The 24,156-nt window shown below is 51.7% G+C and overlaps 1 protein-coding gene across 4 annotated transcripts in view; it reads right to left on the bottom strand.

The window, feature by feature from the left end:
• Positions 1 to 11,786: 11,786 nt before the first annotated feature.
• The window catches only part of DCP1B (decapping mRNA 1B), a 51,608-nt gene continuing 39,238 nt past the window's right edge, over positions 11,787 to 24,156 (bottom strand). Inside the window, exons 5-8 of one of the 4 annotated variants that reach the window (XM_058656032.1) lie at positions 18,461 to 18,589; positions 16,301 to 17,137; positions 13,959 to 14,207; positions 11,787 to 11,989 (exon numbers count right to left, since the gene is read on the bottom strand). In XM_058656032.1, the coding sequence (XP_058512015.1) occupies positions 11,909 to 11,989; positions 13,959 to 14,207; positions 16,301 to 17,137; positions 18,461 to 18,589 (1,296 nt within the window). In that variant the 3' untranslated portion in view covers positions 11,787 to 11,908. Of the gene's footprint in view, positions 11,990 to 13,958; positions 14,211 to 16,300; positions 17,138 to 18,460; positions 18,590 to 24,156 lie in introns of all 4 variants that reach the window. The other 3 variants (XM_058656031.1, XM_004578838.2, XM_058656033.1) reach the window with 3 other exon arrangements.

Raw genomic sequence — 24,156 nt, 5'->3', positions numbered from 1 at the left:
TTTGGAAGATGATACTACAGTTAACAAAAAGAGCATATCAATTTTCTAAGGTCTGTGCTTTGGGGGGTGCTTGCTGACTTCCTACAATCTGGGGTGCATGAGGCCGCTTTACGGCCTGCTGGGTGGAGGTGGGGCAGGCCTGGGGATCTCCCCAGCCCGTGTGGCCTGTCCTCAGCTAGCAGATCCCCAGTCTAGGGGGGTCTCCTTTCCCCTTCTCTGCCAGGTGAGGGTCCTGGGATGCCCCTGGTTTTCGAGTCTTTATCTAGGATCAAGCTTCACTTCTACCTTCCTTGCCTTAATGGTCAACCCAATTGAAGAAAAACACAGGAAACAACTTGCTTCTACAACAGAGCAAAATGTGTCATCTGGAATTTTTAAAAAAGCTAAACGGATATTTACATCTTTCCTGTGCTTGTGGCAAAGATCTACATCTGACACATTTTTCAGCGTGGAGGTCAGTGGTACCAGGTGTGGCCACCACCATGGGCTGCCTCTGCAGCTCGTCCCACCTGGCAGGTCGGAGGCTCCGCACCCATGACACGAGAGCTCCCCATTCACCTTCCCTTCGACTCCTGCTTCTGCGGCTCTGACTGTTCCAGGGGCAGCACATACACAGGCTCACCACGCAGTATGAGGTCCTGCAGCTTCCTTATGTGGTGGGGCGTGGCTGAAATCTTCTCTTTAACACTGTTTACTATTCCCTTGGATTATAGACCAGCCTCTGCGTGTCCTGAACCCCTGCAAAGCTCAGCCATCTATTCCCAAGCTGTGGGCTGAGGAGTGTCCTGCCAGGGCATCTAGTGGTCTGAGGTCTGTAGGCTATGGGTAGTGCAAAGTTCCCTGCTCTGCCCAGAAATGCAAATCATTCGCCTGGGAAAAGTGTTGGATCATGGGAAAGCTCACCCTACTTGAGAAGACTGCCACTATCAGGAAATTCCTGGGCTGCCAGGTCTCATTGCATTAACAGCCAGTCTCAATCCGGCAGGTGTCTCCAGCTCTTTTTTATTTGAAAGGCACATTTGCAGAGGAAAAAAAAAAATCATCTGTCTGCTAGTTTCATTCCCCAAGTGGAACTGAGCTGATCTGAAGCCAGGAGCCAGGAGCTTCTTCCAGGTCTCCAGTGCAGGTGCAGGGTCCCAAGGCTTTGGGTCATCCTCTACTGCTGTCCTAAGCTACCATCAGGGAGCTGGATGAGGACCGAAGCATCTGCGACATGAATTTGCACCTGCTTGGCACTTGGTGTGGAAAGAGGAAGGGTCCTGTTCTGGTCAAACCCACCCAGGCTGCAGAATGAGGATTCCTACCCTCCCCCAGGAAGACTTGCAAGGGCCTCCCCCAGCAATTCAAGCAACACCTGCCAGCCCCACCTCCTGAGTCTCAACAGGAGTTAGGATGGGGACCAATGCTGCTCAAACCTCACTGGGGTGTGCGGTGGTGGGAGGTCATCAGTAAGGAAGTGTACATGTGGGTTCAGTGGCTGGAGAGAGCTGAGCAGAGGGGCTGTCCACAGCGGAGGGGATGGGTTGCAGGGAAGCCCCAAGGGCCAGGAGAACAGGGGGCAAGGGCAGGGAGGGAAAGCTGGGGGTGCTGCAGAGATCACAGGGCTGTGGGAGTAGGGACGCCCCCACTCCCTTCTCCCGCTGCTCTCCTGCTGGTGCCCTTTGTATTAAACCCAAGGTGCCTTTGGATGAAGCTCCCCACACAGAGCAAAGATTAAATACACTCTCGAATTAGGTAACGGTGGGGGCACTGCTTTGCCAATACAGCCAAAAACACAAGTATGCACACTACAACAAGACGAATTGTAGGCAGTGAGTTTTTCTAAGTCAACTACTTACTGAGTGAAACTAACATGGACTGGGCAAGGAGTTAGCTTAGCGACCAGGAGCTCAGAGACTTTGTAACATAGCCCTGTCCTGCTAAATATTCCACCTCATCTGTGTCAGTCAGACGCACCCATTTTCCCACAATATACCTGAGCCTCTTCCACCATGCAAAAGATGCCATGGTGGACACGCGTATGCCGAGGGCCCTGTGGGGATGTCATGAAACCTTACCAGAGACCACCACAGGCAAGGACCCTGAACGTCACTCCACTCACACAGTCCATGAGGGGGCCACTGGGTGGAGGGGTGGCTGATTCCGGCTGACTGACCCTATGAGGTTGCCCATATTCATTCCCAAGTGTGTGCTTTCTCTTTAACCTCTTTAAATAAATCCTGCTTCCGTTCTTGTACTTTATCTAGGTCTCTGCTTGGAATTCTCTAATGTGGAGACAAGAACCCGAAATAAATTCAGCTGCAGGACCCAATGTGCACCCAAAACAAAATCTTCCTTGGGCACAGATCCAAAGTTTTCTCATCTCTAACTCTTTCTCTCTCTCTTTCATTCATTCTTTCTTTCTCTCTCTTTCCTTCCTTCTTTTTCCTACCTCCCTCTTTCTTTGCTTTCCCCAGGCCGTTAGCAGGGAGCTGGATCAGATGTGAAGCAGCTGCGACACAAACTGATGCCCACATGGGATAGTGGAGTTGCAGGCCTCTAACATTTCTTTTTAAAATGTGAGGAGCTGGAAGGGAAACAGAGTACACTCCTGCCTGCTGACTCTTCGCCCCAAATGCCTGCAACAGCCTGGGCTGCACTGGGGCCAAATCTGGAGCCAGGATCTTACAGTATCTTCCAAGGGAGTGTTTGGAACCCAAGGACTTGATCCATTACTGCTACCTCACTGGCTGCTCCTTAGCAGGAAGCTGGATCAGAAGCGAGTGCCAGGTCTGGGAGTCAGACACCCACAGCATATGTATGTATATATTTTAAAATCTATTGATTTTAACCGGAAGGGTAGCTTTTACAGAAAGAGGAGAGAGAAAAAGGATCTTCCAACTGCTGCTTCACTCCCCGGATGGCCACAGTGGCCAGAGCTGAGCTGACTCGTGCAGTGTGGTAATGTGACGTCACCCCTGCAGTGTTCCACCAGTGTCTACACCAGTGTCGCTGATCAAGCCCTGAGAATGGGAACAGAAGGGCCTCGGGCATCCCAGCTGGTTAGGAGGGACGTGAGTGGAAAGGGAATCCCAGGAAAACCTCTTGGAAAGCAGAAGTCCCGGATGCCTGGGCTCCTCCCTGGCCCTGCACTGCTGCAGCCGTACCAGGTTCGATGGCTCAAGAGCTGGGGGCAGCTTGCACAGGGAAGTCCATGCTAGGAATGGCAGCTGGGCCCCCAGCCAGATGGGCCACACAACTGCCTGGGCTGGTGAAATCACCTACAATTCAATCCAGATTTTTCAGCCACATCCTGGCAGTTCCATTTCCAGAACCCTGGTCCTGTTTAACAACAACAGGGCCCATGCCCACAGAGGTGTCAGAACACAATGCTGAGAGCTTGTGATGTACGGGGAATAGCAGCAGGGCCGCAGTGGCTGCAGGGGTGCCAGGTGGAGGGGGCTGGCTGCGGCAGGGTGTGAGTGTGCCTGCCTGTTAGGGGAACCAGGTCAGGCTCTGTACGGGATCCTTGGTCTGGGCTGGTGGCTTGCTCAGAACTTGTTGTCCTTGCCTGGAAGGACCCCTCAACTGTGCATACAGCCCGGGATCAGCAGCACCCCTTAAGGATGCCAGCCTGGGACCCTGGGTACTTATTGTCTGGGTTCTCTTTGAAGCCACACAAGTGCACAGACAGATAGACCTGAGATCACAAATGATGCCCATGGAGCGCATCTGCTTCCTGTGAGGGCAGGGCAGTGCTCAGATGTTGGGAAGGTTTTTTGACTCAGACTGAGTAGGGGCTGCCTACGTTCTGCGACCAGTGCCCACATTGCTGACTCCTGCCCTCTCATGTCGCTGGCCTCAACCAGGGGGATGGCTAATGTTGCAGGGGGCTGGGAGGCTGGGGGAAAGCACTCACAGCAGGTGGACTGGCACAGGGTCCAAAAGCAGCAGGAGCCAGGGAACAACAGTGCTTCAAGGGGTTCCAAGCCTGATTTTTCCAGAAACAACTGAGAGCAGATAGGGATTTCCTTGTTTGCTACAGAGACACCACAGCCAGGACCAGGGAGGCTGAGCTCACTGGATGGTTAGGGCAAGGCTTGTGGTGCTTAACTTTATTTGATTGTTCAAGGTTGGCTTAAGGGGGATAGCATGGTGGCATAGCTGCGTGGAATGACGTAAGAGCCTTAAGTGTTTTAAATAAACAAGAGACAGAGACAGAGAGATCTCCCATCTGCTGGTTCTCTCCCTAAATAGCCACAGTGGCCAGAGCTGTCGATCCGAAGCCAGAAATCAAGATATTTTTCTGGGTCTCCCACATGGACACAGGGACCTGAGGACTTGAGCCTCACCGATTAAGCCAGAAGCTTGGGGTCATCCTTGACTTCTAAGGAGAGCAGAGTCTTCATGTGTTTGCTCTGAGCTGTTTCTTAAATCTGTCCCCTCCCCAAGTGGCCACAACAGCCGGTGCTGCGCCCATCCAAAGCCAGGAGCCAGGAACTTCTTCCAGGTCTCCCACATGGGTGCAGGGTTTCATGGCTTTGGGCCGTCCTCGACTGCTTTCCCAGGCCACAAGCAGGGAGCTGGATGGGAAGTGGAGCTGCCGGGATTAGAACTGGCGCCCATATGGGATCCCGGCGCGTTCAAGGTGAGGACTTCTGCCACTAGGCCACGGCGCTGGTCCCTTGCATGTCTTATTTTTTTTTTTTAAGATTTGTAATTTTTATCGACAAAATTTGTGAGAATATTTACAATCAAAGACTGACTCTTAGGTCTCCCTTCGTTGCTTATACTCCACTCTTTTTTTTTTTATTAAACCTATCTACAAAATCTTAGCAACTTAGTTAAGAAACAAGTAAAATTTGTTGAAGTGTCTGGTCCATGATGTAAACATAGTTTGATTCAGTACGTCAGTAACAGGACATCAAAGACTGCAATTCTGCGATATGTTTTACTTTAAGATTCAGAGCTGTTTAAGATGCTCACATCTACCATTAGTCTCATTCAAAATAGGCCCATATACTGATCACCAGGTCCTGAGCGACCAACATCTCAAACCAGAAAGCCTCAATTACACAAACACATGAAGTTTCTTTCATGAGAAATATTTTGGGGTCAACAATGTGGCTCAACAGGGTAACCCTCCACCCTGTGGTGCCAGCATCCCTATGGGCACAGGTTCGTGTCCAGCTGCTGTAGTTCCCATCCAGCTCCCTGCTTGTGGCCTGGGAAAGCAGTAGAGAATGGCCCAAAGCCTTGAGGATCCTGCATGCTTATGGGAGACCTGGAAGAAGCTCCTGGCTTCAGATTGGCTCAGCTCTGGCCGTTGTGGCCCTTTGGGGAGTGAACCAGCAGACAGACGATCTTTCTGTCTCTCTTCTCCGTAAATCTGCCTTTCCAATAAAAATAAATAAATCTTTAAAAAATAGATTTTGTCTGAGATAACTGCTGCTGCCTATCACTTCTGGTACTGCTTATGAGGGCGGGCCGGTTTCCTGTAAATACTAGTGTTTCCTATGGCCAAAACAGTTAATAAAAATGAGTGCACAAGGGTTTTGAAGCTTTGATGCATTGATTTGGTCTGTTCTTCACATAAAATGCATCAGTCAACATTTTTTTCCAGATTGGTACCTCTCTAAAGGCAAAGCAGCGTGCTCCTGCAGGACATATTTGGTGTCCTGGTACTGACAGATCCTGCTCTGTCACAGGCTGCCTCAGCCCTGCATCTCATGGTCCGTGAGTAGAAACATACCCACTTTTGTGAGCTTAGTTCATCTGCATGGGGCATGCACCATGGCTCAGCAGGCTAATCTGCCACCAGCAAGTGCCAGTTCTAGTCCTGACTGCTGCACTTCCCATCTAGCTTCCTGCTTGTGGCCTGGCAAGGCAGAGGAGGATGGCCCGGGTCCTTGGGTCCCTGTGCCTGTGTGGGTGACCCAGGAGAGGCTCCTGGTTCCCAGCTTTGTATCAGCTCAGCTCTGGCCAGTGTGGCCATTTCAGGAGTAAGCCAGTGGATGAAAGACTTCTAGGTCTCCTCTCTGTAAATCTGCCTTTCAAATAGAAATAACGAAATCTTTTTTTTTTTAAAAGTGTTTGCACAAAAGAAATACAAACACAAACCTTAAATACAACAAGCTGATTTTTAAGTATGCAAAAATAACATGTCATTTCCATCACGCTGACAATTTGACATGCAGTCACACACACAGAAGCTCCAATTTGCACCACTATAGAGCTTTTACTTTGAATAGAGGAGATGAGTATTCAAAATATTTCCCATAATAACCACTGCAGTAGTTTTTGTGTGCATAGTGCTGGTTATAATAGTTTTTGTTCTATTTGATTGAGAGAATGTCTTAAGCAAGCTACTATTAAGTGCACTGAAAACTGCCATTAATGAATCTAAGACCTTATATAAAGAAATAAAAATGGGGGTTGATGTCAAAGTCCAATAGGCTAATCTTCCACCCTGTAGTGTCAGCACCCCATGTGGATACTGGATCATGTCCTGGCTGCCCCACTTCCCATCCAGCTCCCTGCTTGTGGCCTGGGAAAGCAGCCGAGGACGGCCCAAAGCTTTGGGACCCTGCACCTGCGTGGGAGACCTGGGAGAGGTTCCTGGCTCCTGACTCCCAGCTCTTGCCTTCACATCAACTCAGTTCTGGTCATTGTGACCATTTGGGGAGTGAACCAGAGGATGGAATAACTTTTCTCTCTTTCTCTCTGTAAATTTACCTTTCAAATAAAACTTAAAGAAATCTTTTTTAAAAATTAAAAAATTCACAAGATGCAACTATCAAGCAATGAACAAGAAACTGTCAGTCTGGAGTTTTAACTAAAAACTGCATAGAGGGGCCCGGCGGTGTGGCCTAGCGGCTAGAAATCCTCGCCTTGAACGCGCCGGGATCCCATATGGGCGCCGGTTCTAATCCCAGCAGCTCCACTTACCATCCAGCTCCCTGCTTGTGGCCTGGGAAGGCAGTGGAGGACGGCCCAAAGCCATGAAACCCTGCACCCATGTGGGAGACCCGGAAGAGGTTCCAGGTTCCCGGCTTCAGACCGGCGCAGCACCGGCCGTTGCGCTCACTTGGGGAGTGAATCATCGGACGGAAGATCTTCCTCTCTGTCTCTCCTCTCTGTATATCTGACCTAGCTGTAGGCCACTGCCTAGGTTGCCTTGTATCTAGGCAAGTGCTACACTGCTAGGAGAAAAGCAGCGAGTAGCTGGCAGGCATTCTGGGTCTGGTTAAAGCCAAATTTTTGTTAACCATACCGGTGTGCCAGCACAGTTGCTTAGTCTCTCTCTCTCTCTCTCTCTTTTTTTTGGCTGACCAGGTCATTGCACTTTCAGTTAAATGGGGGGGAAACTGGAGGACTTTTCTAGCTCAGACCAATACACCCGCCCACGCGGGAGTCTTGAGCTGGGCTAGTTGGCACTGCCCACTCGTGCACAAGAAAGCTAGGGCTAGGAGGCCTGCCTGGTACCCACCAGTGAGTGTCAGGGCAGGGGGTGGACCAAGTTAGGCTGGGCCATGACTCTAACTGGCAAAGGGTCTGTGGGCAGAATCTGTGGGAGATTTGTGGGTTCACCCCATGGGACTACAATACTCTGGTTTACTCAATAGCTGGGGGTGGTGATGGGCTGAGCTAGGTCCCCTTCCCCCGCCCACCATTTACACCTGATCTCGCCACCTGGAAGCTCCTGAATGCGGCATTTCTCACGGTTTCAATATTTCTTCCATTTACAGTAAGCACTTCCGTTTTCAGGCTACCTAAATGACCCACATTCTTCTCTAAGGAGAACACAGAGCCCCGTCGATTGTAGATTCATTTGGGCAGATTTCTAAGTTCCTCTGCCTTCTTCTGACTCAGAAACAAACGCACCCCTTCAGTTTGGCCAAGTTTCCCGCCCTTCCTCTGGGCGGCTTGTCAACCTCTTCACTGCTTTTCCTTCTCGCCTCTCTCCTCTCCCCATTGCGCTCTCTGGCTCGGCTGCAGCGGCTGCAGGGTCCTCTCCGCAGCAGGCGGGGGCCGCCAAGGACAAACCGAGGACGCGCAGCGGGCTGGGCCGCCTAGGAGGCACCGAGGCACCCGAGGCCGACTCCGAAGAGAGGGGGTGTGCGGCGTTTCTGATTGCGCAGCCCCGCGGCAAGCGCCGCCTTCCCCACCCCCCAGCCCAGCGTGCTTTAAGATTGCGAGGTGCTTGCGAGGTGCGTGCACACGCGCTGATCACCATCTGTGTCTTTTGATTCAAGGCTCGGAGCCGTCTGGAGGCATCACAGCCCAAATGGGAGAAACACGCTCTGGCTGAATATGTCAAGAATCTGCAACCTTCTCTCTCGTTCCCCGGAACTGGCCTAGGGAGGTGGGTCGGCCAGAGCTCAGCTACCTGTGCAGCTTGGGGCTGCAGTGTGGCTTCCACCTGCAGGCTGCCAGCTAGTGAGCTGTGGGTACATTTACCCCTGGCAACCTTGGTCCCAGAGCTACCCTGCCCCAGCCGCCTCCAGGCGCTGCAGCCCTGCCCCATGTAGCGGGTTCCGCGTGGAGTCCAAGGGGACTCTCATCCTAGGGAACCCGCGGGCCGCATGAATGGGGTGGGGTGGGGGAGTTCCTCCAGGATCTACTGAGTTCTCCCAGGGTGCGATTTCCGGAGGAGGAGCGGCCTTTTCTTTACCCCCAGCCTTGTCCTTTCTCCTTCAAGAGGTGAGCAGAGTCCGGTCCACTGAGGGAGGAGGAGGAGGAGGAAGTTGGTTGGTAACTGAGCCCAGGCAACACAGCACGGATTCGCGGGGCAGATCCTTCAAGGCGGGGCCACAGTTTGCAGCTCCCACCTGCAGGAAGGACTGGGAGCAGCCTGCTATGCGTGGCTCTGTGAGGGCTGGGAGTGCACCTGCAGGGCTTTGCACGGTGCCCACACCACCCGGGGTCTCCAGCACTTCCATTCCAAGGAAGGGCTAAGCCTTAACGCCCCCGGCTGTGAGGAGGGGACCGGCTGGTGAAGTCCCCCTTCGTGGCTGCAGCCTGGGGCTCCGTGGTAGGGAAGGGAGGAACACCCAGTGCCAGAAGACCTGCTGTGGGCATCTCCTTCCTACTTCCTGTCTGCCAGGCCCCTGAATCTGGTTTGGCGAGAAACATAGGGGTGCATTTCTGGGAGCGCAGGAAGTGGGTGTCTCCCAGGGGCCCCTCCACCTCACATCCCGCCCCCTCGCTGCCAGCTGGGAGGAGTCTGCCATCCAGGTTTCCCATCAGGCTAGAACTATGTCCTGTGGGCCAGGGATACCCTGGAGCAGCCCCAGGGCAGCCTCGGAAGGTCGCTTAGCCACAGGGCTGCAGATAAACGGGGGGAGGAGAGAATGGGTCTATTTCATGGGTTTTCAGCTGTCTGCTCAAAGCAACCACACGCATGGTGGCAACTCTCCAGTCCCATCACTGCCCCCTCAAAGCATGACCCTGTATTTGGTGTAAGCCAGATGAGCCCACCACTTGGAAGGGTTGGAGAATTTATTATTTTTCGAAGTGGAGACTATGGCATTGACCTCCAAAGGCCCCATCCACCACGCTGGGCCCTCATCAGGACACACGGGCTGCCTTTCACAGGAGGAGCCACTTCTTTCTACGGTGCCCCCGGGAAGGGAGGCCGTCCGTGGAATCTGCCACTCACTACTGCACGGGGATGCTGAAAACGGAACTCCTCCCTCCCTGGTAACAGAAGCGACCTTAAGCTCGTAACTGAGACCAAGGGGACGTTTTCAAGGTCTATTTATCTGATAGAATGTCAGAAACAGAGAAGGGGAGTGAGATCTTCCATCCAGGAATGGTTCACGCCTCAAATGGTAGCAGGTCAGCTCTGGGACTGGGCCAAACCCAAAGCAGGAGCCTGGAATTTCATCCTACAGGGCTCCTGCACGTGGGCTATTGTCTGCTGTCTCCCCAGGCGCTGTCGCAGGACTGTGGGGCAGAAAGGGGGACAGCCTCCCATGTGGAGTGCTGGCAAGCACTGGCTTCCCGCACCGGGCCACCATGCTGGCTCCAGAGCGGCCCACGGAGGGCCAGCCCTGAGGTGTCACCACTGAGTGCTTCAGTTCTGGCGCACGTGCCGTCAGAGCGAGCAGTTAACTCTCGTGGATTTGGGGACAAAAGATGCACGTATGTTTTCCTTCGTGGTCTGTTGTGGTTTTGAGGAACACAGGCGCACAAGGGCACCTCAAAAAGCACAAGGAAAAGCAGCATTAAAAGTACAGACAATCCTGAACTCCACGGATTGAACCTTGCGTTGGTGCAACCATTCACGGCACTCCAGCCGAGTGTCTGGCTAGGCTGGATGCTGTAAGGACAGCAAAGGCGTAAATGACCTCTCTCTTCCTGAATGTCACAGGTCAACCGAGTGAGGGTTCAGTGGAGTCCGTTCCTTTCCCTCCCTCCTCTTCCCACCCGAAGAGGAATGGCCTGTAGCAGCGCAGGGAGGCAGCCTGCTGGTAAACCCGTCTGCGTCCGGGGCAGCTGCAGAGGACCTCAGGCTTAGAGCCCGAGCGTAGGGATCAGAACCTGCCAGGCAACTTGCTGTGTTCCCACGCCCTCCTCTAGGGCCTACCAGATAGCATCAACTCTTTCTGCTGAGCAGTGAGCTAAGAATCTTTTTTGTTTTTTAAAAAACACATTGTTTTTTTTTGAAAGGCAGCTTTTTACAGAAAGAAAAGGAAAGCCAGAAAGAGAGGTTTTCCATTCAGTGGTTCACTCTCCAAATGGTTGCAACAGCCAGAGCTGAGCTGATCCAAAGCCAGGAGCCAGGAGCTTCTTCTGTGTCTCCCACGTGGGTGCAGGGTCCCAAGGCTTTGGTTCACCTTCCACTGCCCTCCCAGGCCATAAGCAGAGCTGGATGGGAAGTGGAGCAGCTGGGACTTGAACTGGCGCCCATATGGGACACTGACGCCACAGATGAAATAACTAGTACGCTATGCTACCGTGCTTGCCCCTCTAAAGTTCTTTTCATGATGCAAGGATCAAAAGAAGACTGGACAAGTGCAAGGCCCTCCTGGTCATTAGCCTCAGCTGGAGGGATGCCCGGGTGTGTGCTCTGAGCTCTGGCTCACTTACCGGGGCTCCACAGGCTGCTTTCCAGGCCAAGCTCCCTGTGGCTGTGCGTGTAACCCTCAGCCTGCTGCAGGGCTCCGGGAACGCCCGCCTCTTCTCAGGGACCAGGCACGGGTCTCTCCCTGCACACGTGGAGTTGATGGTGACACTGCGGGCAGTGGAGGAAGGAAGCTTGTGGGGCCTGTCACCTTCTGGAACCACGTTCCTAAGGGCCAAAAACTGGCTATAAATACCTTCGGGAATCGCCTCCTTACAGAGGACGGGGGTGGGGAGGGGAAACATACGCCAACTCTCTTTTTTTTTTTCCTTAACAAATCAAAGGTTTACTTCGCCTGGTAACAGAAAACCATCATTATCATCTCCCAGAGGCGCATTAAGGCTGGGAAGGTTCTCAGGTGGGGCGAGGCTGCCACCTGGCGGTCAGCACGCGCCGCGGCACCAGGAGCTCAGCCACGGGAAAGCGTCTCCTTGCCAGTCGGGCCGGCGGCAAGCAGCAAGCCGACAGGCTCAGAACAGCCCTTCCCACGGAGAGGCCGGTGCTTCTAAAAATGGCCCCGCACACGCAAGAAAACAAAACAAAACAACAATCGCAGCTCAGCATTTACGGTGTGACCTGGCAAAGGATTCCTTCTCTGCCCACTCAATTCTGGGTACCAGGTGTACTGAAGGCTGCAGTTTTAAGATACAAAAACAAAACACTTGACTGTAGAAAAAAAAAATCAGTTTACTTTATTTTACACATACTTGTCTACAAAAGGCGACACTACTTCACGGCAAGCACACCGCGCTGGCGTTCTACAAGGTCTTGGGGAGTCCCAAGTCTTTAGGGCGCTGGGTTTCACGCAGCTTTTTTCATGGCCGCCTGCGTCATGCTGAAGAGATAGGCTTCGTAGATTATATTTAAGAAGTTGTCATCGTTCTGGAAAACAAAATAAGAGACGTGAGGGGATGCGACTGATGGTTGGCGGGCAGGTGCCAAGAGATGGGAGTACCATCCTGCCCTCGCGTCTGCGTGTGGGGCTGCCATGTGCTGAAGGCCAGGCTGGGCGGAGCCGGCTGTGTTCCTGGGTCAGTGCGTGTGTGTGCAGGGGGCAGCAAGCGCTTGCTCCACACACAGCCAGGCGGGGTATCCAGGCCCAGGGCCCCGCAGGCCATGCTGTTGGTAGGTGGGTGGAGCGGGAGGAAGCGACCTGGGTCAGCGGCTGGGAGGCGTGTGTTAAGTTTAGGCCTTGGCTGGGATATCACGTGCAGGACGCCAGTGCCTCAGTGCTGCTCCTCCTGGGAGGCCGGGAGGTTCCCGGGCTCTCGTGCCTGGCTGGAGCCCGGGTTTCCTTTGTCCTTTCTTGGCAGTTTGTTCCCTTCTATACCAACAGGTGAAGGTGAGTCATCTACATGTCACACTGGCCCCTCGTGCCCCTCTCAGCATGCCATATGAAGTGAGCACGATTCTCACGCAACCAAGACAGCGACACTGTCCCTGTTTTTTTCCTACTGAGTGACCACCAAGCCCCTACCATGACACTGTGACCAGGCAATGGGCTGGAGACTCAGACACAGAGCATCTCTGGGGGCGCATCATGGGAAGGAGGCCCAGAACAGCGCATGTGTGGAGCACAGTGAGCAGAAGAAAATTTCTAACTAGCAACCTGCAGAGGCTGCTCTGGGCTGCAGGGGCTTGCAACGTGATCAGAATGCCAGGAACCAGAAAAAAAAAAATGGCTCTTTTGGTTTTTTTTTTTTTTTCTCCTTTGTCACTCCTGTTAAAAGTTTATGGCTACACTTCCGAGGTTCTTGTTAACTTTTCTCCAGAGCTTAAAAGAATACAGATGCTTGCACACTGCTTGCCTGGCAGGGGTTGGGGAGGGCCATTTGTGCCAGATGGCTCCATGCTGGCATCTAGTCCCAGTGCATACACTCTGAAACAGGTTCCTTTATACAACAACTTGGCTAACTTGGGTGGTTTTCAACAGATACACAGACATGACTCAAGTATGATCATGCAGTATCCATTTTCCCTTGCTGGATCACTTCATTTCGCACCCTGAGCCCACCAACGCGGTAAAGGGTGAGGCCTGGCCAGCTCCCCATGGTGCTGCAGGGCTTTGGCAAGGATCCCCAACACTGTCCTAAAACCTGGCTTTCAGGAAGTCCCCGGACTATGCTAGCCAAGGGCTCCTAAGTCCATGAAACACAGGTGAGGCCCATCGCTTATCTAGGGGCATGCTCTATGAGGACGCACCCAGGGCAGTGTGCTACCAGGAGCCCCCAGGGATGCCATTCTGCCATCCTCATTTGCTGGTGGCTGATGGCCGTGTGCCATTGGGAAATGGGGTGCGGCGAGGCACAGCAGACCGTGTCTGGCACAGAGTTGACCTAAGTGCAGCTGTTGTTGCCACAGCTGTCAGAAAGCAGGGCAGCCGACGCAGGCACCATCCTCACCCCAACCCATCCTGAGGAGCAGGAAACATCTGGAAAACCTGCTTTGGGCAGTCACAGCGTGCCCTGCTTCCCTTCTTGTTTCCTACCATCAGTCTGGGGGGACGCTGCTGAGCAGCCTGCCACCTGGCTGTGACTTTGGTTCGCCGGGGGGCACCTGTGGCTCCTGTTCCTCATGGTGACTGCAACTGTTAGGGGAGGCCTCCTTCTCTCCTGACAGCTGACAGCCCTCCAAGCCACCTGCTCCTTGTAGAACTCTGAGCCATGCACAGCCCAGCTGCACCCTGGGTAGCATTTTGCAGACCAGGCTGTGAGGCCTGGGAGGCTGAGGTCGAGCTGCTGTGCAGCTCCACCCAACTCCTCCCCCTGTGTGGTGAGGACCAGCTTGGTGGCCAGTGGCCTCAAGTTCACAGTCAGTTACATCCTGTAGCAGGGAGGGACACGCCCCTTACCTGAATGAGGTACAGCAGAGCCTCCTGCAGTTGTAGCTTGGTGAGCGGGTTGCTGGAGCTCACCGGGGGCTCCGGGTTCTGCAGGGGAACCAGGAGGCTGCTGGAGGTGGCAGGCGGGTCGGGGCCTCCCAGGGCCAAGAACCTACTGTCCCTCTCCTTGGGCGGGGTGGAGGTGCAGTGTGTGAACACCGTGGGGGCCAGGAGCAAGGCAGGAGGCGCGGTGGCAGGACTGTGCGGAGGTGAGGCGACCTGCTTACGAGACACACACACACACACACACAGAGGCTTGTGGTAAAGAGCATCTCTGCACAAGGGGACCAAAGGGGCAGCTCACTTCCGGGTGCACTGTCCCCTGTTCTACCCAGCATGGGACGGACATGCCCCCAAACCCCCTGGGAGCCCAAGGACTTCATGTGGCATTTTCTGCTGTAGCTCCCATCAGTGCTGGGTGAGCAGGCACTTAGGCCTGCCGGGGTGGGGAAGGGCACCTGCCAACTATACCCAGGTAGGCATGGCTGAGACAAGCCCTGCCCTTCCTCTGCCCCTCCCCTGTTCTGTCCTTTTTCGATGGGGCTGGCAGGCACCCCCACGTCTCCAGGCTTAGGTCTGGGGACAGGACCGACATGACATGCCAGTGCTGGGGACACATCTGTCTGGCTGACAGTCTTAAACATAAGCTCTCCCGTGACTGCCTCCGGGATGCGGACTCCAATGGGGCTGGTTCTAACTCAGGGACCACCGTTGTCAATCTGCCCCCTCAGATCCCCAGAGGGCCTGCGACAAGGGGCCCAAGGGCCGGCAGCACCCAGGCTCCCAGGAGGAGCTGCACCTGCCGTGGTCCTGGCTGCCGTGGTGAGGAGGAGGTACGAAGAGAGTGAATGCTCTGGGGAGAAGTGGCATCGGCGACAGGAGCAGAGTGTGGGCTGAAAAAAATGTACACTTGCCTTACTTGGCTCTTGACATTTCTGAGTGCTGGGAAGAGAATTATGCATGCAGAAATTTAAGTTAAACTATTAACCCCAACTTTCTAACAGGAGAGGGGAAAAAAAGAAGAAAAAACGACTCTTCAAGTGGGGACACAGTTCCCTGGAGAGGAGGGTGAGGCTGAGTTCCAGATTCAAAACTCACGGACAATAACGGAGGATGCTCTTGACTCAAGGCCTCATTTCACATGGATTTGCATAGCCTGCCGGGAGGCAAGATTTCCAAGGGTTGCGAGGGACGTGACAAGAATGTTTCCTATGGAAGTTAACTGCGGAGCACTTCCTAATTGTGAAACTCAAGGTATGGCTGATGGAGACGCCAGTCCACAGGGGAAGCCATTCCAAGCCAGAAGGCAGGGGCTGCCTATGGGCTAGGTTGGTATCACTCGCCGTTGCCCTGCTGGCCCAGGGTCTTGCTGGACATGGAGCATCATTTGCCCCAGAGGGCAGAATCTAAAACAGACAGTGTCGCCCCTCTCTGGCTGCCTGTGCACAGGGTGGGGAGGTGGGCGGCACGAGCCCCCTCTCCTGATCTCAATGCAGCTGTACTGATAGACCGGGACAAACACTCACGCGGCTGGGCCAGGAAGGCGTTTTTGGGCTTCCCGGCTTCCTCCAAGAACCTCCCCGCTGGCTGGCCATGCGCGGGGAGGGGCTTTTCTGCATCATGATACAGCACATTGCCTGTCCTGCAGGAAGTGCTCAAAATCTCTACTCAATGAATAAAAGGCCATCTCTGTGGATGGAGAAAACAAGGTGGCAGATGTCTGCTCTCTCCCAGAACGACTTCAAAGCAGAGCCACCAAGTTCCCAGTGTCATAGCTCAGGCTGTTTGCCACATCCACACTGCTCTTCAGACTTGGGAACACCACGAAGCGACAAGGCCACAAATACACTGTCTCCCACGGCTGGCAGGCAGCGGCTTCGGGCAGCTCCCAGATTGCTAAGCAACATGACCATTCTCCCCCAAGGCAGAAAGTCAAGGCCGATGGGGGCTCTCCTGAGCTCAACAGAAATGTGTGCGACCTGTGGTTCCTAAGGTGCCTTAGGGCAGTCCAAATTTTACTGCAGGAGCAAGAGTTTGGCCTAGAGGCTGGCATGGGTGCCCCACTTGGGAGCGCCTGGGTTCGAGTAGAGGCCCCTGCTCCTGTCTGTTGACGCCCCAGGAGGCAGTAGGTGATGGCTCAAGGAGTTGGGCCCGTGCCACTCAGCTCTCTGCTCTGGCCAGCCCAGTCCCAGCTATCATGTGCAGCTGGGAGGAAGCCTTAAGAAGGACAGACCTGCCTGTGTAATAAACAAGGACATTTCCCTGCATCATCGTGCCCCCTTGCTTCTTTTTTGTCCTTGGTTAATATTTACCTGAAAAAAAGGAGCCTGCTTTTCTCCGCTGGCTGATGTCTTGTTGATCCAGGACTCCAGGGGCTTCCCTGTCTGAGGGCCCTGAGCTGCTGCAGGAAACTTGGCTGCCAGGGCCGGCCGCGTGGATACAGGCAGCTGCTGCTCCTGCTGCATGGCCCGCAGCTTCCTCAGCAACTCCTGCGGTGCCACCACCTGGGGGCTGCTGGCAGGGATGCTGCGTGGGGGCTGTGTTGGTCCAGGGAGCATGGCCCGTTCTTTCCCGTGAGCTGGAGGGCCTGGTGTGGGAGGTGCGAGAGTGCCATTGACATGGTCCAGCTGCGGCTGAGCCATGCTCTCGGCTGCCGCAGTGAGAGTTCGGCTGCAACCCGGAGCCACAGAGCCCGCCGGGGTGGGGGTGGGAGCGGGGGCTGTGGGACCGAGGTCACACTTGTCAGCGGCCCCCGGGGCACTGTGCAACTTCTCCAGCAGGCTCTGAGTTCTGGAAGCACTTTGTGGATTAGGAGGAGCCCCAGGGTCCCGCAGAGAGCCTGGTGGGACAGCCAGGTGGGGGCTGCCCTCTTGACAGGGCCGGCTCTCGGGCAGCTCTGCCCATGGGTGGAGGTCTGCGCCCCTGACCATGAGTTTCTGAATGGCTGGACACAGCTGCTTCTCCATGGTGGGTGAGTGCCTTTTGGGCCCCTCGTAGGACAGGGAGCGTGCGACCCCTGGCTTCCCTGGAAGCTTCTTGTGCTGGGCCTGGGGGGTCTGGGTCTGTTCCGCGGTTTCTGAACTCGGGGCTCTGTCCTGCTTCCCAAACAGAGCTGTCAAGGATAGGTGTTGGGGTTCAGGATCTAAGTTCTGGAAGAAAAAAAAAAGATCTAAACATGGGTCCTTGTACAGTCGAGGGGAGGGGAGGGGGTGAGAGGGAACACAGCTCGCCTGTGACTTTGCTATTTACAAAGAATTGATGGAGAAGAGAAGAGGGTATACTTGGCCTCAGAGTCCGCAGCCTCCTCGTTTGCAAAAAGACAGTCTGCACAGCTCTCTCCTCCCACAGATACCCCACGCCACTGCGGGGGGGGAAGCGGGCAGCATCTACTGCCGGTGGCCCAGCGTCTGCTCCTGGTGCGGGAGACCGCAGTCCTAGGAAGCTCTTAATCTCTCCAACAGGATGCCAGTCTAACCTTCAAAGGGGTAAGAAGGTTCTGAGAGCTCATGGGCACAGCCTCTGAACTCCTGGCAGCTTGGAGCGTAATGTCTAACTTGTTTGTTCCAAGGACATCCCCGTAGCTTTTCAAACATCACCAGCTACATCCCACACATAGCAGCCTGGCCGATTACAGAGCTACTCCTTTCCTGCACTGTGCCAGGCCCTTCTCCCTCTTCCAGCTGCCTCCTGCACTGCCACACGTGCATCATGCAGAACTCAGCATTGCCTGGTTTTTCTACTAAAGCATAAAGAACATTTTCGTAAAAAGCCAACAATACAGAGAATGCTAAAAGAAACCGGAAAAACCTTTCTTTTTTCAAATTCAATACCAGACTTGCAAGAGCTAATCTCTTTGCGTCTGTTGGCTTTGTGTTCGTTTTCACAATTGATTTAGATCAATTCCTTCACGAGCCCTCTGATGAGGAACAACATGGGAGCATGGCCCACGAGGATTAAATGAGTAGTCACTAACGGCACTGCAGTGGCCAACCCTTGCTCCTGCTGTACTATACCCTAAAGAACATTCTGGGTTGCAAATGCAGTGCAAAGTCACCAAGTCCAAATGGGGGATTTTAAGTCACTGCCTCAGACTCTGACAGCAGCTGTCCCCTCAGGGCCACGCCATGGCCGGCAGGAAGGAGGTGCCAGAACCCGTGCTGCCTTGGCTGTGGGTTCCCAACTGGGAGACCAGTGGCCAGGACAAAGTGAGCCCAAGGGCAATGTGTCTGTTGGCCCTGATGGCGCTAGCAGTCATCTGTTGCTGCTGCTAGCCCCTGTCATGTTCAGCTCCACGAAGGACGGGAACCAAATGTAGCGACTGCCAGCTGTGATCCTTCTGGTCCTGTCCTGGGAGGGCAGGTAACATGGGACTCCTCTTCCATTGGGCAGTGCCAGGTTTGGCCCCCCCAGGTACTCGGGCTAAGGCTCTGAGAGTCCCAGGGTAGGTGTGATGTGAGCACAGGACCCAGTACCTGACTGGGCTGAGGGATGCGCTGTTGTTGGTGTTCACTGGGTTTCACTGGAATTGGTTTGATGAGGTTGGGGTTGTCATAGATGGCAGATGAACTGGTTATCTGTTTCGGTTCAGAACAGGTTTTACACTGAAATGGAGAAAAAAGCACAGCTCAGTTTTGTATTAAAAAAGCTTTTAGTCTTAAAAATAACACATTTTCTTGCTTGTTATCTAATTAGTAGATGACTGGTTTTTTTAACAGATTTTTATGGAAAGGGAAAAATCCCTTCTATGTCTCTGACAAGAGCTGTATTTGAGTATAAATCAAATTCAATTCTCCCTCAGCTGTACAATTCAGTGCTGCAAAATATTACCAACAACATCAGCCTGACCTAGAAATGTGGGTAATTGAAAGGCTATTTATATTCTTAGGCAACAGTTTAAAAATATTTAATCTAATGTTTTTCAATGATAACATAATTAAAGAAACAATTTCTTAAATAACACGTCTGGCCTACAGTTGGGTTTTTCCCTCCATTAGCAGCTGACTTAACACTGAAGAGCCGCTGAGTGTATTTCATCAAAGCCGCGGAACCTTTTTGGTCTACAAATCAGAAAGTAAGGCTGACTCAAACCACTGATTTAAAAATTACTAACATCATCTTTATTTAATAAATGACTCTGTGCATAAACAGCACCATTCAAAGCTGAGTGTTCTGAGACACTCGATACAAATTAGAATTTCATAGAGAAAGAGACAAGAGACAAGCCTCATCATTTCAAATGCCGACTCATTATCACACATTAATCTAACCAACCATGCAATTGCTAACACAGTGGGCTTGAGCACAGAAAAAGCATAAACACTGGGTGTCTGCTTTGCTGCATCCAACGAAACAGTGATGCTGCCTTCTCCATCATGGGGGGTTTGAAAACTTACGGGAACACATACTGACAAAGGTTAACCTTAGAGGCTGGCCCTGCATCACAGCAGGTGGAAGCACTAATATTTTAGCACTAGTAGTAAGCCACCAGTTCGAGTCCTGGCTGCTCCATTTCTGATCCAGCTCCCTGCTAAAGTGCCTGTGCATGCAGCGAAGGATGGCTCAAGTCCTTGAACCCCTGTATGCACACGGGAGACCTAGAGGAAACTCCTGGTTCCTGGCTACTGGACATTGTGGCCGTCTGGACAGTGAGGCAGCAAATGGAGGATCAATCTCTCTCTGTTCTTCTCTATTTCCCTCGGTAACTCTACATTTCAAAACAGGAAATGCTTACTTAAGTGTAAAAAATTGTTTGCAATCAATGTGATTTCCCATGACCTTTTTGAAGACACCTCCTATACCTGGATTGCAAACATTTTTTTTGCACCAAAATAAACTTTATTCCACTTCCATGAACTTTACAATGGGGGTTCTTTAAAGTACTGGGAGTTTCAACAATATAGTCAAGACCTTGAGCCAGAAAATATTTTGCACATATCTGACATTGAACCCAAGGTTCCTAGTGTGTTTTACAGTTACTAGGATGTACTTTTTTTTTTTTTTTAATATTTTTACTTGGAAGTCAGAGTTATAGAGAAAGGGGGAGAGAAAGAGTGAGTGAGCGAGAGAGAGCTCCTTCATTCACTGGTTCACTCTCCAAATGGCTGCAATGGCCAGAGCTGGGCTGATCTGAAGCCAGGAGCTAAGAGTCCTCTGTGATTCTTCCATGTGGGTTCATGGTCCCAAGACCTTGGGCCTACCTCTGCTGCTTTCTCAGGCCACCACAAGGGCACTGGATCAGAAGCGGAGCAATGGGGACTAGAACTGGTGCACATGTGGGATGTTAGCACTGCAGGCAGAGGATTAGCTCACAATACTGCCATGCCAGCTCTGAGCTGTGCTTTTTAATTCAAGGACACAGGAGTTAGGGCACTACTACGACCGTGTAGGTTTGTATGGCTAGCCATACAAAAGATTTTCTTCCATGAATTATGTTAATAGTCTAATTTTTTAGCACTAGTATTAAGTAGGTTGTGAAATGACTATAAATCATAAAATATCAGTGCCGGTTCTTCAGTGATTATCAGCAATGGCTGCATGGGCTCCAAGATGGTATGACCAAGATGATGCAAGAATTCAGCCTTAAGATGCAATCCTGGGCCCGGTGGCGTGGCCTAGCAGCTAAAAGTCCTCGCCTTGAATGTCCTGGGATGCCATATGGGTGCCGGTTCTAATCCCGGCAGCTCCACTTTCCATTTAGCTCTCTGCTTGTGGCCTGGGAAAGCAGTCGAGGATGGTCCAAAGCCTTGGGACCCTGCACCTGCGTGGGAGACCTAGAGGAAGTTCCTGGCTCCTGGCTTCGGATCCAGCTCTCTGACAATGCGCCTGGCAAGGCAGTGGATGACAGTCCGAGCTCTTGAGCACCTGCTGCCCCTGTGGGAGGCTGGGAATGCAGTTCCCGGCTTCTACCTGGCCCACCCTTGGCTACACCTGTCACACAGGATGTGACCCAGCGGAGGAAGATTCTCCTCTCTCTTCCTCCCCCACCTTGTTACTTTGTCATTTACATTTTTAAATCAATCAATCAATCAATCAATCAATCAGGTTTTTTTTTTAAGTCTTGAAACTATAAAACCACTAGGGAAAAACAAAGAGGAAAGGCTCATGCCGCTGATCTTGGCACTTAGTTTTTGAGTATGAATCTCAAAGGACAGGTGGGTAAAGTCACAGCAGACAAATAGGATTACATCAACCTAAAAAACATCTGCACAGCAAAGAAACAACTAACAGCATGAGACAGCCTACGAAGTGGGGAAAGACATGCATACATCTGACAGGGGATTTATATCCCAAATATACCACAAAAAGCAGTAGGAAAACAACCTGATTATAAAAATGAGTAGTGGAGTTGAACAGGCATTGACCAAAACAAGGTGCTCAAGTGGCCAAATGATCCATAAAAATTCCCCAAATCAGCAATCAACAGGGAAGTGTGAATCGAAGCTTTGAAATAGGGACCAGCACAGTAGCCTAGTGGATACGGTCTTCGCTTAGCACATGCTGGGATCCCATATGGGTGTCAGTTTGTGTCCCGACTGCTCCACTTCCCATCCAGCTCTGTGCTTGTGGCCTGGGACAGCAATGCAGATGGTTTGAAGCCTTGGGACCCTGTACCTATGTAGGAGACCCAGGGAAGGCTCCTGGCTCCTGGCTTTGGATTGGCTCAGCTCCTGCTGTTGTGATTATTTGAGGAGTGGATCAGCAGATGGAAGATCTTTCTCTCTGTATCTCCTTTTCTCTGTCAATCTGACTTTCCAATAAAAAACAAATCTTTAAAAAAAAAGAAAAAACCTTGAAATACCATCTCGTGCACATGAGGATGTCCACACCAAAAGGTTAATGCTGAGCAGGATGCAGAGAAGGGGCATCCTTGTGCACTGGCGGTGGGCAGGCAAGTCCTATGGACACAGTGGGCAACAGTCACCGAAAGGTCCTCAATTCCACTACAGTGTGTAGGTCCCAAAGGACCTCGGTCAGTCTGTCACAGATGGATCTGCGTTCCCGTGGTCTTTGCAGCATTACTCACAGTAACTAAAAGTTGGAATCAATTTCAGTGTGCATTAACTGATGAAAGGATACAGAACACGCACACATACACACAATCCAGCGCTATCCAGCCTTTACAAACAAGAAAACACTGTCGTTTTTGACAACATGGATAAACCTGGCAGACATTATGTGAAACAAGCCAAGCGCTGACAGACAAATACCACATGGTCTTAACTGAGGTGTGGAATCTGAAAAGGTAGAGCTCCTAGGAGCACAGAGCAGGAAGGTAGTGATCAGGGGCTGGGGGAGCGGGGCCTGGGGATGTTGGTCAAAGGGTACAAAGTGTCAGGAGATCTATTGCACATCGTGGCGACCGCAGGGAATAGCGGTGTGTTGTGCATTTGGAAGTTGGAAGGATACATTTTAAGTGTTCTTCTAAAAAAATATTTGAAATAACAAATGGATTTGCTTGATTCGGTCATTCTACAATACAATGCATCATTGTACCTCATAAACTTTATTTTTCAATTAAAAATGAGAAACAATTTAAGGAAACAAATAACAGCAATCCTAGAGTTGGAAAGAATCTGAGAAATCCACTCCAGAGGCTGGTGTGTGGCACAGGGGATGAAGCTGCCACTTGCAACACTGGCATCCCCCATGAGAACATCTGCTTGAGTTCTAACTGTTTCACTTCCAGCAGCTCCCAGCTCCGGCACCTGAGCAAGCATCAGTAGATGGCCCAAGCGCTTTGGATCCTTGTCATTTATGTGAGAGACCCGGATGAAGTTCTGAGCTCCTAGCTTTAGCCTGGCGCAATCCTGGCTGTTGTGACCAAAATGGGGGAGTGAATCAGTGCACGGAAGACCACTTTCTGTCTCTCCTTCTCTCTGTCATTCTGCAAGGGTGATAGATGTTTTTTAATTTGGTGTATGGTCACTTGTCTTTTGTTGGCTGTCCTCTAAATGTTATATTTTAAAAAACCAATGCATTTTAAAAATTCTTTTAAAAAGGCATAGGCATTGAGACATGGCGGGTAAGGCCACTGCTTACAATGCCAGCATCCCATATGGGCACTAGTTTCTGTCCTGGCTGCTCCACTTCCCATCCAGCTCCCAGCTTGTGGCCTGGGAAAAGTAGCAGAAGATGGGCGAAGTATTTGGCCCTGACACCCACGTGCGAGACCTGGAAGAAGCTCCTGGCTTCAGCATGGCCCAGTACAGGTTATTGGAGCCACCTGGAGAGTTGTCTCTGTAACTCCAATGTCCAAATAAATAAGTTAACCTTTAAAAAATTATCAAAAACCAGAAGTTTTCCAAGGAAATTCCTTTATTACAATTCCTGGTAACTATTCACTTGGTTGTTTCTTAGACACTTCCAACGATGGGGTCTCCCTATCCTAGAGCAAAATTTGTGAGGAAAAAAATCTTACTTTCTCTTTTACTCTCTTTCCATTCCCCCCTTTGGCACATCTCAGATCCACTTTATCCATGACTTCCAAATTTTCTGAAATGTCTGTGCGGGAGACCAGTCGTGATGTGGTGGAAAGGACATCAGAAGACTTGGAAGACTGACCCCATTTTGAGAAGTGAAGATGGCGAGGGATGTGAGAACCAAGCAAAGCATGCAGGCACTTTCAGGGAGCAAAAGTGTTTCCTCAGACCGTTTGATGGAAGTCTTGAAGTGCCCAGGGCCTCAGAGAGCAGGCAATGACAACCAAGCAAGGACTGAGACATGAAAAGGCATGTGATTGTGCAGGTACTTCAGCAGGCTACGTTACACCAACTGGCTGTTTACAGTACAAGGAACCATGTCTTCTCTTATCTATCCCTCAATCAGAACAAATGACATTGTGCTTACAACAACATGTACTTGGATTTTATAGACAAGTATAAGTGTATACAGCAATTAAGCATCTGCATTCATGTCAGCTTGATAACAAATCTATGGCAGCATAAGGATGAATGAAACTTTGTTTTGGTCTCTGAGTTTACACTGCTGTGGGAGAGGCAAGATTTAAAGGTAGTAAGTGAGGAAGAATAAAGTTTGGAATAGAAATGAACTGGGGAATTCCATGAAAAGAACAATTGGCTGCCAAAGAACTGGGAAAACTCCATGTGAAAAGCCTTGAAGGAGATGCAGATTTTGAAGGGCAAGCAAAAGGAGAGGGAAATACTCCGTT

Source organism: Ochotona princeps, chromosome 27 (assembly GCF_030435755.1).
Source record: "Ochotona princeps isolate mOchPri1 chromosome 27, mOchPri1.hap1, whole genome shotgun sequence".
NCBI classification, from domain to species: Eukaryota; Metazoa; Chordata; class Mammalia; order Lagomorpha; family Ochotonidae; genus Ochotona; species Ochotona princeps.
The sequence above is the reverse complement of the archived record's forward strand: the minus strand, read 5'-3'. Positions and strand labels throughout refer to the sequence as shown.